This window comes from Scyliorhinus canicula, chromosome 20 (assembly GCF_902713615.1).
Source record: "Scyliorhinus canicula chromosome 20, sScyCan1.1, whole genome shotgun sequence".
Lineage (NCBI taxonomy): Eukaryota > Metazoa > Chordata > Chondrichthyes > Carcharhiniformes > Scyliorhinidae > Scyliorhinus > Scyliorhinus canicula.
Window position 1 is genome coordinate 25,077,346 of NC_052165.1, and position 18,874 is coordinate 25,096,219.

The following is an 18,874-nucleotide window of genomic DNA, read 5'->3' on the forward strand; positions in this document are numbered from 1 at the left end:
TCATTTTTAACATGTCAGTCAAGCTCCTTCATTGTGTTGGAGATAGAATCTGAAATAAAAGTAGAAAATGCTGCAAACGTATAAGGTTTAAAAGGGAAGGGTGAATTCTTCACCGTAAACCAAGTTGGATTACTTACTATCTTGTGATCACGTGTTAGAATCCATTATTCCCTACTCAATGATTATGCTTGTGGTGTACTATCATGGGTTTAAAAACAAATGGCTAAAGTTTTTAAAGTGCCTTTGCTGACCTTGGGCTGCTTTACAACCAATGGAGTGCTTTGAGATGTTGTAATGTGAGGAAGAGCAGAAACCAATTTGAGGATAGAAGCGTTACACAAACTGCAATGGGATAAATGGCTGGATAATCTGCTTTTGCTGCATTGATTGAGCGGTAAATATAAACCAGTACACTACGAGGCCTGCCATGCTTTTCGTTCAAAAGTGTCAGAGGATGTTTCATGTTCACCTGAGATGGGAGGCAGGGCCTCCAAAAGAGTCAGAGTCAAGAATGCTACCATTGAGTCCTGGCTTATAACTTGCATTCTCACTGTATCTACAAAAGCAGATCTTTCCTGATATGGTTTGAACATTATGTAATCTTCTATTAATTTGAATGCCTAAGAAATTCTGTTCATTCATCTGGGCTTTTAATTTCAAGCTAATTCACATTTAGAGAAGTATGAGGCCCACAGCATCTGGGCTTAGAAAAGTTAGATGGATATTTTGAATGTAACCTCTACACCTGTCATATGAATGTATCTGAAATATTAACCTGCTTATTATATATTACACATATGGATAGATCTACTGTGTATTTTAAATATTTTTTTGTTCAGTATTTGCAATTTTTAATATTTTTAAGAAAGTGCAGTTTATTTGACAAATACTAAAGCCATTTTAAACATTTGCTTCTGTTGGTGATCGTAAGTTCCATTCCCACCATTGCCTTAAGCTCAGCATTTCAGGTTAGCATCACTGGGCAGTAGTGAGGGAGCACCAGAGAAATCTTTAGATGAAAAGTCACTATTCAATGAAGAATAGGCAGTTTTCAAAGTTTCCTAGCTACGTTTTATCTCAGACAACATCACCAAAATACAAGTTCTGGCCATTCACATGTCTATTATGAGACCTTATTGTGCATAAGTTGGCCAGCTGCCATGTCGGTCTACGTGACTACAGCAACTAAACTCCAATGCTTCAAGACAGCTTGAGGAAATGATAAGGCACCGTATAAAAGTAACTTTTTAACCCTATTCTTGTTGGAAAATATAAGGAAATGCATTTGTCTAATTGCTGATTGTTAAATGAAATTAAATTGTGCACTTATTGTTCAACGTTTATTCTAGTTCCCAACCGCGTCACAAACTTGGTCATGGCAAGCAACGGTTCGACAAGCTCACTGAGAATGACCTGGTTGCCCCCTACTGGAGACTGGGAGAGTTACTGGATTCAGCTGTTCAATCACTCCTCCGTTGTGCTGAACGTGTCAGAGGAGAAGCACACCAGAGGATATGAGATCAAGGATATCGGACTCATCCCAGGACGACTGTATAAGGCTGCAGTCATTGTGAAGAGTGGAAAGTTACAAAACAAGGCATACTGCAATGGGAGAACTGGTAGGAAACATCTGCTTAACAAATTGTTCTGAAAGGTTTACCCAAACTCTTCATCACATTGAGTTGCAATGAGTGTACAACACAGACACTGGCCATTTGGATCATCTTCTATGCTAACATTTCTGCTTCACACAAGTCGGCTCCCACTCTGCTTCACTTCACACTATCAGCACATTCTCCAATTCATTTCTTCCTCATATGCTTATCCAGCTCCTCCTATGTCATTTACCTCAGAAACTCTTTGCGATAGTGTATTCTTCATTCCGACCACACAATGGGTAAAGAAGTTTCTCCTGATTTCCCTACTGGATTTATCAGTGAGTGTTTTATATTTGTAACATAGTTTTAGACGCCTGGCAAGTAGAAACATTTTCTGAATGTCTACTCTATTAAACCCTTTCATCATCTTACAAACGTTATCATATCACCCCTCAGTCTTCTATAGAAAAAAAGAATCCAACATGCCCCACCTTTATTTACCGCTATAGTCTCTTATTTCCAGTACCATCCGTGGGAATTTATTTGCACCTTTTTCAATGTCTTTACATGCTTTTTACAATGTGGAGAGTTGAATTGTGCTCAGTGCTCCCAACTGCGTCTAAGCAAGATTGTATGAAGGTTTCTGCTCTTAAATTCTATCCCTCTAGAAATGAATCCCAGTGTTAGGATTGCTTTATTATAATAGCCTGTTTAACCTGCGTGCCACACCTAGTGACATTTGTATCCATACTCCATGATCATTTTGCTCCTCGACCCAATTCTGATTCTTATTATCTGAGCTGTATATAGTCTCCTTATATTTCCTACCAAAATGCAGCACTTCACGTTTATTTATATTGAAATGGATTTGTCAATTACCTGCTATTCTGCCAGCTTATTAATGTTTTTATGTATTTTGTTGCATTCTTCCTTTCTATTAACTTATCTCCCAATTTGATATTGTCCACAAATTTTAAAATTGTACTTCTAATTCCAAGTTGGAGTTATTGATGTAAATTGTGAACGATATTGATCCTTACACTGATTGCTGTGAAACATCACTTCTCGGGCTACATCCCCCCCCCCCCCCCCCCCCCCCCCCAACGCCGGGTGGGAGAATCGCGGGGGCGCCGGGCAAGTCCCGCCACACCACCCCGGCACCCGCACGCGATTCTCCCACCCCTCCCAAACCGGCGCGCCGAGATTTACGGCTGGCCGCTCGGAGAATCGCCGCTCACCGTTTCCGGCCCGGATGGGCCAAGCGGCCTCCCCAGTACAACGGGTTCACGCCGGCGCCGACCACACCTGGTCGCTGCCGGCGTGAACGCTGCGGGGGCGGCCTGTGGGGGGGGGGGGGGAAGGGGGATCCAGCACCGGGGAGGGGGGGGGCTCCAAAGGGGTCTGGCCCGCGATCGGTGCCCACCGATCGGCGGGCCGGCCTCTCCGAAGGACGCACTCCTTACCTCCGCCGTCCCGCAAGATCACTCCTCCATTTCTTGCGGGGCGCCCGCGGGGAGGACAGCAACCGCGTATGCACGGGTTGGTGCGGCGCATGCGCGGGTGACGTCATTTATGTAGCGCTAGCCGTGTAATTTACGCGGCGTCGCTTTTACACGGAGCCAAGGCCTGGCGTGCGTAAATGACGCGGTGCCGCTCCTAGCCACCCGGGGGGTGGGAGAATAGGGGGCGAGGAGCGGTCTCCGACACCGGAGTGAAACACTCCGGTTTACACTCTGGCGTCGGCACTTAGTCTCCCGTTGGGAGAATCCCGCCCCTCATCTTTTGCCTGCTTTGCTAGCAACCTTTAGCCCTTTCATTCTGTTTTATGAAAGCTAACATGCAGGTACAGCAAGCAATTAAGAAGGCATTGGTATGTTGAGTATTTCAGTATAGGAGTAAAGATATCTTATTGAAATTTTATAGAGCCCTGGTAAGACTACAGCTGGAGTATCGTGTACAGTTTTGGTCTCCTTACCTAAGGAAAGAGTACTGTATCAAACTCCTGACTTGTGCCTTCTACATGGTGGGAAGGCTTTGGGTAGCCAGGAGTTGAATTACTCGTCATAGAATTCCTAGCCTTTGACCTGCTCTGCTAGCCACAGTATTTATATGGCTCATCCAGTTTAGTCCCTGTCAATGGTAACCCCCTAGAATATTGATAGTTGGCGATTCAGCGATACTGAATGTCAAGGGGAGATGATTAGATTCTCTCTTGTAGGAGATGGTCATTGTCTGGCACTTGTGTGGCATGAATGTTCCTTGCCATTTGTCAGCCCAAATCTGGATATAGACTGCTTCAGTATATGAGGAGTCCTGAATGGTGCTGAACATTGCACAATCATTATGAACATCCCCACTTCTGACTTTATGATGGGTGGAAGGTTATTTATGAAGCAGCTGAACATTGGACCAAGATTTGTGGATTGGGTAAAGCTACTATATAAGGAGCCGAGGTCCACACAAATAACATTAGCTCGAGATACTTTTCTTTCCACCGTGGGAATAGGCTGGGATGTCCTATGTCCCCCCTGCTGCAAGCCATTCATTCATTTCTGTAGTGGTCTGTGATTGACAACTTCCACAAAATAGCTGTGAGCCTTGCTTCATTAATGTTCCTTCATGGATGAGTAACTCCAAGTGCTGTAAGCACAATGTTTACAAACATCAACCACATCAGAGAGAGTTAAGTGCATTCCAATCACCCGCTTGAGTGATTTTGAAGTGCTGAGCTGGAGATTGACAGCATTTAACTCCCTTAATTGGTCTGTGTATCTTAGCTCACACTGGCCTCCGCCTCCTTGTACAATTGCCTAACCTTGGGGGATGTAACAATAGTCTCTTCTTATGATCTGGACCAGATATTTGTGTATTCTGTATGTCCATCTCTTTAAGCTCTCTAATGGCAGACTGAGTTAACAGTAGCTGGGGAAAGATTAGTTCAAACCATCAAGCAAATGTATTCTTCAGTCAGGACACACCGTACAACGGTTCAAATGGTACAACTTAGATTTGCAAAATAATACAAGATAACATCAGCAAGTATTCCTAAACTGAATAATCCTTCTACATGCTACAACCCAGGGCAGATTCACTCTCCTGTAGTCCTAACGTCCCTGCATTTCCACTCTAACCTCAGTCCCACTCTCCCCGCATTCCGACTATTCCCGCAGCCATACTCTCCCTGCATTCCCACTCTCCCCAATGTCGCACTCTTCCCGCATTTCCACTATTCCCACTCTCCCTGCATTCCCACTCTCCCTGTACTCCCATTGTCCTTGCATTCCTAGTGTCCCCTCAGTCCCACTCTCTCCACATTCCCACTATTCCCACAGCTCCACTCTCCCTGCATTCCCACTCTCCCTGCATTCCCACTCTCCCCACAGTCCCACTCTCCTCGCATTTCCACTATTCCCACTCTCCCTGTATTCCCACTCTCCCCACAGTCGCACTCTCCCTACAATTCCACTATTCCCACTCTCCCTGCATTCCCACTCTCCCTGTACTCCCATTGTCCTTGCATTCCTAGTGTCCCCTCAGTCCCACTCTCTCCACATTCCCACTATTCCCACAGCTCCACTCTCCCTGCATTCCCACTCTCCCTGCATTCCCACTCTCCCTGCAGTCCCACTCTCCCTGCATTCCCACTCTCCCTGCAGTCCCACTCTCCCCACAGTCCCACTCTCCTCGCATTTCCACTATTCCCACTCACCCTGCATTCCCACTCTCCCTGCAGTCCTACTCTCCCTGCATTCCCACTCTCCCTGCATTCCCACTCTCCCTGCATTTCCATGATTCCCACTCTCCCTGGTGGCCCCAATCTCCCTGCATTCCCACTCTCCCCACAGTCCCATTCTCCCTGCAGTTCCACTCCCCACATTCCCACTACACCTGCATTCCCACTCTCCCACAGTCCCACTACACCTGCATTCCCACTCTCCCACAGTCCCACTCTCCCTGCGTCCTCACGCTCTCTGCAGTCCAACTCTCCCAATAGTTCCACAGTCTCCGCATTCCCACTATCCCCACTGTCCCACTCGCTATGCAGTCCCACTCTCCCTGCATTCCCACTTTCCCCACAATCCCACTCTTCCTTCATTCCCACTATCCCCATGGTTCCAGTCTCCCCTCATTCCCACTCTCCCCATACTCCCACTCTCCCTGCTCTGTCTTTTGCAGATTTGCCCTGTGCAGTGACCTGTTTCTGAAATTTCTATTGCCTTCTTGATGTCTCTGTCTGTTCTTAGACCAAGAAAGATCCAGAGGTCTTTCTGTCAGAATAGTGAGAAACACCCAAATAAGACTGACAAATTCCTTACCGTCAAGTATCCAGGAAAACAAACTTCTAATTCTCTCCATCTTTGATCTCACTACCTCTTTTCTAAAACTCATGAAAATACAGGTGGATTTTAAAAATTCAACTCTTGTCTGTGGGGAAAATGATCACAAAATCCAGAAACAGGAGGAAACCATATATGACTTTAAAGTTTTTTGAGGGATAATTTTTTATAATAATAATGATAATAATATTTATTGGTGGCACAAGTGGGCTTATATTAACATTGCAATGAAGTTACTGAGAAAATCCCCCAGTCGCCACACTCCGGCACCTGTTCAGGTACATTGAGGGAGAATTCGGTATGTCCAATTCACCTAACAGCACGTCTTTCGTGACTTGTGGGAGGAAACCGGAGCACCCGGAGGAAACCCACGCAGACACGGGGTGAACGTGCAGACTCCGCACAGTTACCTATGCCGGGAATCAAACCCGGGTCCCTGGCACTGTAAAGCAACAAACTGTGCTACAAAGGGAAAAGTGCTAGAAATGGAACATTTGTAAAATTTTGCACAGTTTCAACATTCAGCATTCTTAAATTAGGAACAATAGATTAGACATTAATGAGGTTCACTTCACGTTATCCCAAAAATATGGCTACGTACCAACTTCAGGAAAGCACCCCAACCCTGCTGCGTGAAACTGATATTTCCTAAATAGTCTCACTGTGGTTTAATATAATTTAAGATGTCTGCAATAAATGCCAGAGTGGCGCTGTATTCTGGTGCCAACTAGGAAGGGGATTGAAACTAAATTCATGGAGAACAACAGGGGCCATTACACAGAAAATAAGTTTATTCCCATCACAGCTCCACACACAGTAAAATAGCTTGAACCTCAAAAATATCTTCACAGCAAAGGTGGAAAAATGCAGAGAATCAAAGCAGTTTTCAAGCATTCAAGTTTCATTTGTTCAACAGGTGTGAGTCTGGATACGTTAAGCCAAGATTAGAGACTGGAGGTAGTGTTCAAAGCAGAGTTGTTTATTATTAATTTCCCTATTGTGTGATCCTCGGCTACTTCAAACAGCGCAGTGTAGTCAAATTGAGTTTATGTCACAGTACGGTCATGATCCATAATCGTTCAACTTTTCTCACTTTTACTCCACAGCGCCACAGGCAATTCTTCATCTGCGGATAAAACACACTGAGGAAACCGCACTCAGCGTCTCGTGGACAACCCCAGTGACTGAACTAGAGAGGTATATCATATCATTAAAGGACTCAGAAAGAACAAGAATGAATAAAAGTCTAGCAAAGGACGCCAAAGAATGCACATTTTCTGGCCTGGTGCCAGGACGGAAATTCACAGTTACTGTAACCACCATCAGCGGTGACTTAAGCAAATCTGCTTCAGTAGAAGGAAGGACAGGTAAAGTGGAATTGGTGCCGTATCGTTGGCGCTTGACATTTTTTGAATGGTGTTAGTTTTGAAAATGTAACCCCCTGTTACAAAAGTTAATTGACAGCAGAAGAATTTCATTTGCTTGTTATATTTTGAAGAAGAGGAGGGGAGCTTTTAACAATGGCCTGTCCTATATTTATCCTTCAGCCCTAAAACAGATTATCTGGTCATTATCACATTGCTGCTTGTCGGGTCTATAGCTCTGCCCAAACTGGCTGTCGCATTTCCTACATTACAACAGCAACTACCCTTCAAACGTCTTGCTTGACCATGAAGTGCTATGGGTCATGAAAGGCGCTTTACGAATGCAAGTCTTCCTTTTTCTTACTGTCACACTTTCAGGCAGACTTCTAAAACCAGAAAAACTATTGCGAGCTTTGAGTGGACACAATCTGGAAAAATCAGCAGGCATTGAAATAATTGTAAGTGTGACATTTCAACAAGGTGGTGAAAACACTATTAGGATGGGGTTTTCCAGCCATCCTGCGCATAGTTTTCCTGCAATCACAAGCCGCTATCGGCCTCCGGTGGGATCTTCTGAACCGCCCAATGTCTACGCCGTTTTGCGTAGCTTTCATGTCCCGCGGCCAGGAAGCCCACCACCGGCCGGGGGTCTCCATTGGCGGGACCGGAAGATCCCGCGAGTGGGAATGGCTGGAAAATCCCTCCCAATGTTTTGTCTCCTATAAAGTCCTTGCGATTAGGGCAAGGCAATCTTTAAAAATATATATGGTTTGCTTGTGATCGATTTCAATTTAATGATTTTATAATTTTAAGAGCATTTACGATCTCCAGTAGACAAAAATAGGTTAGGGTGATGCTGCTTTCAGTATATTTTGTAATATTACTTTTTTTTTCAGTGCCAGCTCAGGTGTCCAACCTCCATGTGACAAACCAAGGAACAACCAACAGCTTACACACCAACTGGACCAGAGCCATTGGAGACATTGACAGTTACCAAATCCACCTCATTTACGAAAACATTGTAATAAAGAATGAAAGTGTTTCAAGTGAAACCAATCAGTATCTGTTTCATTCCCTGAAACCTGGAGGGTCATATTCAGTGGTCGTTACCACTGTTAGTGGAGGGATCCCATCACGGCAATCGTTAGGCGAAGAAAGGACAGGTATAAAAAAGAACCATGGCCTGGGGGGTGGCGGGTGGTGGGTGGGGGAGGGGGTGTGTGCCGGGTTCAAATCCAACTGCAGCTGGAATGGTGACCATAAAGCTATCATCGCTTATCATAAACACCATCTGGTTTGCTAAGGAAGGACGTCTGCCATCCTTACCTGGTCTGACCTACAAGTAAATCCATGCCCATGGCAATACGGATGTCTCTTAACTGCCCTCTGGAATGGCCCAGTAAACCGCTCGGTTCAAGGGCAATTCAGGATGGGCAACACGTGCTGGCCCAGCCAGCAATACCCACATCCCTAGAAGGAATAATACAGAATGGAACCATAGAATTATATAACTGAGAGAAGGAGGCTATTTAACCCATCAACTCTTTGCCAGCATTTCAATTTTTAAATCAAGCAGGCCCAATTCCCCACAAGTTTTTTTTTCTCTTTGAATATTCATCCAGTTCCCTTTTAAAAGTTACTGCTTCCACCACCCTTTAAGGCAGTGCATTCCAGATCATAATAAGCTGCTGCATTTTTTAAAAATCCTCACGTTGCTTCTGGCAATCTTTTAACCAATGACCTTAAATTTATCAAGTCAGACTACTGATTCTCCTGCTACTGGAAACAGAGGGCTGGATGTTACCCTTCCCCTGCCAATACGTCTTCCCGGGGCAGACGGAAGGATGATGGAAAGGCCACCCGGGAATCTTATGGGTGTCCCACCTGTAAACCCGCTGGCAGAGGACTGTAAAATTCTGCCCACCTTTTCTGTAAATAGATTATTAAAGTTACTTTCACATAACTTTTCCCCTCTTAAATCAGTTGAGTAATGGTTGAGGTAGTGAATCTATCATTGTCAGTGCAGCAAGGGTTACTTCTGACAAAGGTGTGACCATAACTGGGCAGGATGTGTCTCATTTCTGCCTGCGCTGAAAATTTCAATCCTTTAGGAGATGTATAATTCCTGTGAAGATAAAACCTGTTTTTAGATTAGAGACAGTGTTGTATGATATGATTCCTGCACGAACAAAATTAATTTCTTTAAAAGAGGATTAAATAAATACTGGGGACTCCCAGGCCTGTGCTCCCGTGGGAAGCCTGGGCCTACTGGGTGAACATGCCGGAAACGTGATTATTTATTAATTTTAAAAATTGGGAAGTGGTGGGTGATGCCTTTCTGGCAGATGAGGTTTCCTGACAGGAGTGCAGGCCCATAAAACCATTTTTATCGTGTTTTAATTTTTGAACAAGGGTTACTGCAAGGTTCCTACTGCAATTTCCCACCAGAGGGCAAACAGTAACAGTTGTAAACCGTCACAAAATTATGGAATGCCACAGCAGAGACCGAAGCCATTCAGTGTACTATATTTGTCCTGGCTCTTTGGTAAAGCTCTCCCATTATTTCCATTTCTCAAATATTTTTCGATGGCACTCTTCAGTTCGATATCCAATTCCCTTTCGGGAATTGTTGTCAGGCCTGCTTCCACTACACTTTTAGGCAGTGCATTTTAGATAACCATAACCCCCCCCCCCCCCCCCCCCCATGTTAAAAAACAAATCTTCCTATTGCCTCTTGTTGTGTCTGTAAAATCTCAGACACTTCCACCAAACGTTGACCAAATGTTTCACCCAGGTATCTTTATAAAAGAGGTGAACAAAGGACAACGCAAGTTTATAATACTGCCCATGCCAATGAACACAGTCACACTGGGGTCCAATTCTCTGAGTCTCGATTTCCTCAGAGTCTTCATTGTGAAGGTGGGTTTCGCACATTGCTTCCTTCCATCTCTGCCTCATGGCGTCTTCGCTGCTGGGAGGTCCGGGAGTTTGATTCGTATACCCCTCCCCGTGCCTTTCCATAATGTTCTCTGGCCCCCAGCCGTTGCCGTAACAAGGTGGGAGTGGCACCATCCAATGAGTGGCCACCCAGCAGAACATCAGGGAATTAATTTCCTGGTACGTTGTTTGTATGTAACCTTGTCTACGGAAAACAATCAACCCATGAATAGAGCTGATTATCTCTTGATGGGAGATTGATTTACTCAACCATATGAATAGAGCCAGTTGTCTATTGATGGATGATTGGTATGGCAGATCCAGACATGGGCAGGCAGCTTGCCCAAGTTTCAGTGTATTCGCACTTGGCCAAGTTTGAATTCCCATCCGCTGTTTGCTGGAGGTATCTGTGGCTTAATTTAAAATGTCAAATTTAGTTTTTAAACTGATCAATTTTACTGGGCCTAAAATCCAGGCTGTCCCATATTACCACACTCTTTTTGTTAATTATCTTAAATCTATGTATTCTGGCTTCCTACCCTTCTGTTTCTCTTATTTACTCTATCGAAACCCTTCCTGATTTTGATAAAACTCCAATTTACCTTCCCTCAAAAAACTGTGTATCATTCTGGCAAATCAATTCTATGCCCTATTTCTAGGCCTTGGCCTCCTAAAGTTGGACTCCAAAAGTTCTATTCCTTACTCCAGCTGGGGCCGAGCAGTGATTACTGAGGTTTAGCACAACCTCTCTGTTTTTGTACCCAATCTCTCGGTTCACAAAGCCAAGGAGAGGACGTGCCTTTTTTTTAAATGGCTTTTTCCAATTTGTCCTTCCGATATCTTCAGATATTTATGTCTGTAAAAGCACCAAGTCTCCCTGTTCCTGGAGCCCCTTTCGAATTGCACCATTTAGTTGACATTGCTGCTCTTGAGTCTTAGTTCCAGCCGGGATAAGCTGTTTTGCTGGTTTGGAATGGCTCGATCAATGGAGGGGAGACAAGTTGCGAGTCGAACTGACCTAAACACAACTATGGCAAAACCTACCCTTTCTGAGGACTCTGGCTCAAGGCCCCTTGCTCCAACGGTCAGTGGGAGGTGCTCCCTGAAAAACTGCTTCAGTAAGGCTGGAAATCCATAATGGTCTACATTTTGATGAACTTTAATGGAAAATTTAAAAATATTCCATTTAAAAGAACAAAGAATCACAGTACAGGCCCTTTACATCCCATACTCAGTGACTTCCAGATCATAGTCTGTTAAAGAGAGCAAATCAAAAGCAACGGCTCCGTTTCAGAACTTTTATTTTACGCAAGGGGCAAAGATGATTTTTCTATACCTGCCTCACTTGGTTAATGTTCAGATGTACCAGTGGCACGTGAGCACGATCAACCAACCTCCCTGGCACAGTAATCGCCCTGGTTCACCTGCTACATCTCAGACTGCTGGAGCAGGCAAGAGTGGCAAAGATTGAAATATGGGGAAAATCGTTCGTTGTAACAGTCTGCTGAAATTGACAGGTTTTCTCCCCACTATGGGGACTAATTCATTTCACAATGGATCATTTATAGCGAGCATGGAGTTTTAGGACAAGTGGTTTTACAGTTCATAAAAATATTTTACATTGAATATTTTATACTTATGACGAATAAATTGAAATGTAATTTAGTAAAGTCCCCTTCATCCTAAAACATGGACCAATTTTGAAATCCTCAATACAAATAGCCAGAAAAATAATATGTGTTTTTGAATATATTACACTGAAATAATGACTTCGCACCCATGATACATGTTTTGTTTTTTAATTGTCAGTTCCTTCAAGTGTGTCCAGCGTGATGGTGAATAATCATGGTCGCAATGATTATCTTCTGGTTTCCTGGCTACCAGCATCTGGGGATGTGGATAGTTATCTCGTGACTCTGTCCCACAATGGAAAAGTCGTCCAATCTCACGCAGTCTCCAAAACCATCTTCAAATTTCCCTTCAGTTCCCTTACCGCTGGAAGGCTGTATAATGTGACTGTAACCACCAGAAGTGGGAAGTATGAAAACTACACCGTTACACAAGAGCGGACGCGTATGTGATTATTTTTATTCCTTGAAATATTGATGTGGGTAAAATATTTTTAAATGTGTTTCACAATTTATCAGGGTGGTGGGGGAAGGGTGGGTGTTGGCCAAGCATCATTATTCTATTATGCCCTTTGTTATACAGTCACTGCCCCAGTTGGAGATGGGGATGATTTGCAATTTTGTCAGGGTCAGTTTTATGTGCTCTGCTAAGATATGTTTTGTCTCAGAGAAGTTGCATTCTAGTTCCTAGTCTTCACCACTTTGGCTCCTCCTGTTCTCTCTTCAACATTTTCAGATGGTATGTGCGGAATCATGGTTTCTCAGTGGGGAACCACCAACGTGAACCTGCATTCTATCATGTCATGGCACAGGGCATTAGCTAACAGTCGAATATACCAGCCAAGATTTCTTTCACAAGGCAGCTTTGTAGCTCCCCCAGGGTGGCACTTTCCTTCCTTTCTTTCCTCTCTCTCTGTTCCCTTCAGGTAAAATTTATTCAAAATGTTGCAAACAGCACTGTTGTGGTAGCACAGTGGGTAGCACTGTTGCTCACAGCTCCAGGGTCCCAGGTTCAATTCCCGGCTTGGGTCACTGTCTGTGCGGAGTCTGCAAGTTCTCCCTGTGTCTACGTGGGTTTCCTCCGGGTGTTCCAGTTTCCTCCCACAAGTCCCGAAAGACGTGCTGTTAGGTAATTTGGACAGTCTGAATTTACCCTCTATGTACTCGAACAGGCACTGGAATGTGGCGACTAGGGGCTTTTCACAGTAACTTCATTGCTGTGTTAAGGTAAGCCTGCTTGTGACAGTAAAGATTATTATTATTCAGTGCTCATTTTCAACATCAGCTCCTGAAAGTGTGTTAATGGATTCTGTGTCCATTTTTAAAAAAACACAGACATTTAACAAAATCATTGTTATAACAACATAATTACACCTCCAACAATGTTTCCGAATGATACTCCAAAACGATTGCCAATCAAACCTGGCTAAAGCAAATTAGGTTGATCCAAACTGAGAACCCCATTCAACCATATCTCATGAACTCTCGGCTTGCCTTGTGCTTGATGTATTGGACCATCTCAGTCCTGCTTTTATTTCTAGAACCTACAGTGCAGGAGGAGGCCATTCGGCCCATTGAGTCTGCACCAACCCTCCGAAAGAGCACCCCACCTAGGCCAATCCCTGTAACCCCACTAACAGGCTATTTAACATGACCAATCCACCTAACCTGCACATCTTTGGACTGTGGGATCAAACCAGAGCACCCGCAGGAAGCCACGGAGACATGTGCAGAACGTGCAAACTTCGCACAGACAGTCACCTAAGGTCGAAATTGAACTGGGGTCCCTGGCGCTGTGAGGCAGCAGTGCTAACCACGGTGCCACTGTGCTGCCCTGCTGTGTGTGGTTTCCTAAGAAGGTATCAGGTTGGAACTGAATCTGTTGAGATATCTGAACGAGCTCGGTGACTTGATTGTCATCTACTTTTGCAGACTAACATTTCAAACAGGAGGCTGGCAGGATAATTATTTCTTCCATGAAATTAGACACTAAATGAATTGTCAGGATTAATGGTCACAAAATAGAGTAAAATGCCTTTGGTTTCATTCTTTTTTAATACCCCAAGAGTTTTATTTAAAAAGATGTAATGACAAGTGAAGAAATATTCAAGGTTATACTTCCAAATGAATAAACAGGGTGGGGGAGAAATTCAATTTTGTGAATTTTGCATATGTACTTTGCACATCGGCAGGTTTTGGAAAATCCTCAGCCTTGTAATTTTGGGTGAGAAACAACAACGATAATAAAGTTGTGAATGCAATATTAAAAGTTAGTAAAACCCACATATTAAAATGAATACCATGAAATAATTCAATATATTTTCTAGTTACATGTTGAGTGCCAATTTATGTGACATTCATATTGATGTATACATCATTCTACTTTTAAAAAAATCCTCATCCAGTTACATGTCGCTGGCTAGGCCAGAGTTATTGTCTATCTATAATTAGCCTTGCGAAGGTGGCTATGAACTGTCTTCTTGAATCACTGCAGTCTGTGCAGCCATAAGATCATTAGACATAGGAGCGGAAGTAGGATATTCGGCCCATTGAGTGTCCTCCATAATTCGATGAAATCATGTCTGATCTGATGGTTATAATCCTCAATTCAACTTTCCTGCCTTAATCCTTTAATCCTTTACTGATTAATGCTTGAATCCTTTGCTGATTAAAATCTGTTTATCTCAGCCTTGGACATACCTGATGGACCCAGACTGTGGTGTAGAATTCCACAGATTCACTTTCCCCTGAGAGAAACATTTTTTCCTCATCTCTGTCTTAAATGGGCAACCCCTTACTCTGAGATTATGCTCTTTGGTCCTAGACTTTCAGACAAGGGGAAATATCCTCTCAGAATCTACCCTGTCAAGCCCCTTGAGAATGCTGTATGTCTCAAATGAAGTCACCTCATTCGCCTGAACTCCCATTAATACAGACCCAACCTACATAACCGCTCATAAGAAAATCCTTCCATACCCGGGATCAACCAAGTGAACCTTCCTGGACTGCCTCCAAAGCCAGTACATCATTCCTTAGATAAGGGGACCAAAACTGTTCACAGTATTCCCGGTGAGGTCTAACTTGTGGCTTGTAGTGTTTCAGCAAGGCTTCCCTATTTTGATACTTAATTCCCTTTGAAATAAAGGCCAACATTCCATTTGCCTTCCCGATTACTTGCTGAACTTACATGCGACCGCTTTGTGATTTATGCCCTCTGTGCTGCAGCTTTCTGCAGTCTTTTTCCATTTAAATAATACTCAGCTCCTTTATTCTTCCCACCAAAGTGCATAACTTCACATTTTCTTACGTTAAATTCCATCTGCCAAGTTTTTGTCCACTCACTTAGCCTATCTCAAGGTCAAGCGTCAGATCAAGCCCAAGATAAGATGCAATGCCTTTTCTTTCAGCTTGGATCTTATGTGTCTCTCTTGTGGAGACCATGAATTGGCTTCAATTTTAATTTAAATTGTTTTTTGGAGCAAGCAATGAGGTGGAATAAGGGTTTCCCTGCCCACTCTGCGCATTGCTTTAAGGAAGGGTTAAAACATTAAATAAATGTTTTTAAAAACCTGGGCTGGATTCTCCGCAACCCCACGCCGAAATCACGTTTGGCACGGGGGCGGAGAATCAAATTTCCTGATGCAGGCCCGGTGCGGCTCCGGCGATTCTCCGGGCACCGAATATCTGCGCATTCGTGAATTATGCCGCGCAGCTGGGGGGGCCATTGCCAGACGCCCGCCCAGCAAACCTCCACTCCCCACCAGCCGGGTTCCTGACGGCGTGAAACTAACATGCTATGGCCGGTCGGGACTCAGTCCGCGGCCGCCCTGGTGGAGGGGCGAGGGGATCCGGCACCTGAGGGCGCCTTATGGGCAGACGGGGGAGAGATCGGGCCGAACGGATCCTCGGGTGCATGGCCGATCGGGGGGGTGCCTAGTTTCTTTGTGTAGGTCCCCGGTCCGAGACCGCCATGGCGCTCGGTGCGGCTGCTGGAGGCCACCGCTATGCACATGTGGGGGCCCGTATCCGCAGCTAAAGCTGCGTGAATCACTCCGGATCCCTGCTAGCCCCCTGAAGGTAAATGAATCGGATTGTATTTTTTTCAGGAAGCTCGGGAATGCAACACCTGCGTCATTATGCCGTCGTGGGGACATAGCCCCATTTTGGGAGAATCCAGCCCCCTGTCTATTTCCCTCTGACGACTCTTTGTGTCATCTTCATCACTTACTTTCCCACCTATTTTGGTGTTATCTGAAAACTTGGCAAAAGTACATTCACTACATTCATCCAAGTTATTAATGTATGTTGTGAATAATTGTGGCTCCAGCACTGATCCCTGTGACACTCCAACGTGACGTAACATATGATTGCATCACAACACTGGGGGTAACTTTACACCCCCCCCCCCCCCCCGTTTGTGGCATGCAGGAAAGTCAGAGGGGAGGAGAAGAATTCAACAGGAGTTCCAAAATGGCTTTCACGCTGTTTGGCCTCCGCCAATGACATAATGGGGCTGCCCGCCATGAAAGGTTGAGATCTCCATTGCCATATATTTGAATGTCATTAGTGGGCACCCCGCTCTAATATCCCCACACTTAGGGATTTACACAGGTCCTGACTAACAGGGACCTAGCGAATGGTACCCCACGCGGGCGCACAATTAAGTACAGCTGCCAGTGGGGAGAGGGTCATGCTCGGGCAATGCCAGGACAATGCCAGGGGAAAGGGCCCGGAGCTTCCATAGGGGAGGTTTGGTGGGGGGGGGGGGGGGGGGGGGGGGGGGAGAGAGAGAGAGTCTGGTGTCCGTTGAGGTGGAAGTGGTCCCATGTCCTGGGGGGACATGTTCGGGGTCGGTCTCCTGTGTCTGTGGGGGTGTTCTGTTTTTATTTTAATTTTCTTTGCATTGGGTTGCCTTTAAAAAAGGCTTTTTTTCCCCCACAAAGTGTTTGAAAATACAACGGCAATGCCCGGCAAGGCCATTGGCGGGATGCCCTCCTCCTTTCCCGCCAGGGGTGATATTTTCAAAAAGAATTGAAAAATTCCACCCACTATTTTTAAGCAATGTAGTTTATAAGCTTAATAGTTGCATTTTGATTAAAAGGCCTTGTAACTTTTTCTGATTTCTACAGAACCCTCGGTTGTGCAAAAAATCACAGTCATCAACTCTGGAAGGAGTGACTACCTGAAAGTCTCGGAGTTAGATGCATCGGGGGATTTTGACTGTTACATAGCAACGATCAAAGACAGCTACAACTTCAGCAAAAGCTTAGAGGTTCCAAAGTCTGAAAACGAATGCATATTCCTCAATTTAGTTCCTGGGAGGCTTTACAGCATTACTGTTAGCACCAGAAGTGGGAAATATGAATCTCACCATTACACCACTGGAAGAACATGTAAGCATGAAATCTGCTGCAATAAACAGAACATTTGGGTTTAAAAGAATGTCAAATATTTCTTTTTACCTTTAGCAGTAAAATCTTTGCTTCTGGGTGGTTATGACATAAGGTAATTTAAATCAAAGCTGTGTTTGGTGCGGTGCCAAATTCTAATTTTGAAGTGGGAGGATTTCTAGAGGAAATGCCAGAGAAAGTTACTGTTGGATAATTCATTATCTTGAAGTACTCAAAGCAAAAAGCAATGTTGCAAGTGAACATGTGGGAAACTGCAAGCAAAACATTGATGGGGTAAATTCTCCACTGGTGGGATTCTCCGTTTCACCGGCAGCGGATTTCCCGGGGGTGTGGGGTGGCTACAATGGGGAATCCTATTGACCAGCAGCAGGAATGGAGATTGCCACTCCCAGCGACAGCGGGCCATAAAGAAGCACACAGCTGGGAAGGTGGAGAATTCACCTCATTGTTTTTCAAACCCTGCCTGAGTTCATGATGTACACAGTCACCTATTATGTAATCTGCGATGTAGGACTGCCAACTGCATATTGAGAGTTGTGCTCTGTCTTTGTTTCTGTAAACGTACTTGCCCCTTTTTGCACACATTTTTGAATGTGGGTTGGTAACATCCTTAGAGAGAACGGAATCAAGTCAGTCAAAGGTTTGCTTGTGATTAAGAACCTAAAAGAGTTATAAATAGAAGGCGGCTCCTCCAGCATTCACAGCCATATGATACAATCATGGTTACTCGATCTCAATTCCTCTTCCACACTTTTGTACCAAATTAGCCTGTAACAAATTTAGAAATTGACTTGTTACTCCTTCTAAAAGAAACAAAGGTAATATGCTACGCCACAGAAACATTGTGCAGTAACAATAAAGCAGTTGTTAATTTCATTTCACTCCTCCAAATTAAACATTATATTCTCTTCCCTTCTTTACTGTCTGTGTTAGAATTTATTTGAATCAGATTTCAAAGTGATTTCCTTCCTTTCATGTAATTGACATGTCTTTGTGTAGCTGGTTGCAGTACTGTTGTTGAACTGTCTAATGCTAATGTTATTCTGTCTGACCAGTTCCGGCTGCTGTAGGTTCTCTAACCGTGGCTGACAGGAGCACTGATACTCTGAACGTTACCTGGGAAGCAGCTGCTGGTGACGTGGATCGCTATGAGATTCAGCTACTCTTCAATGACATGAAAGTCTTCCTTCCGATACCACTCAGCAGCACAGCACATCAGTTTACTTCCTTAACTCCTGGACGTCTTTACAATATCTTAGTCTCCACGTGGATCGGGAACCTACAACGTGCTGCCTTTATTGAAGGACGTACAAGTAAGAATAACACAGACTGTTACATGCAAGCCTTAAACAAGCCTAATATATTACGGACAACATAATCTCCGACTGCTATATAATAATAGATGCATTAATAATAGTCTAGATTGTGAGCGGAATTCTCCCATTTTGAGAGGTCCGATGGTGGGGGCAGAAACACGGAGTGTTTTCCGCTGTGGCGACCAGTGGGAAAACACGCCAAATCTTCCAGCCCCAACCTCACTAATTATGCACCCTGGTGTTCTACCCCGTATTCAGTGGAGGTGCAGGCCTGGATGGCACA

The 18,874-nt window shown here is 44.4% G+C and overlaps 1 protein-coding gene across 4 annotated transcripts in view; it reads left to right on the forward strand.

The window, feature by feature from the left end:
* ptprb (protein tyrosine phosphatase receptor type b) overlaps window positions 1-18,874 on the forward strand; it is a 135,841-nt gene that overhangs the window by 62,207 nt on the left and 54,760 nt on the right. For all 4 annotated transcript variants that reach the window (XM_038780471.1, XM_038780472.1, XM_038780473.1 and 1 more), the window contains 6 exons: window positions 1,350-1,619; window positions 7,042-7,302; window positions 8,196-8,462; window positions 12,046-12,309; window positions 16,994-17,257; window positions 18,331-18,588. In XM_038780471.1, coding sequence (XP_038636399.1) covers window positions 1,350-1,619; window positions 7,042-7,302; window positions 8,196-8,462; window positions 12,046-12,309; window positions 16,994-17,257; window positions 18,331-18,588 — 1,584 coding nt within the window. The remainder of the gene's footprint in view (window positions 1-1,349; window positions 1,620-7,041; window positions 7,303-8,195; window positions 8,463-12,045; window positions 12,310-16,993; window positions 17,258-18,330; window positions 18,589-18,874) is intronic.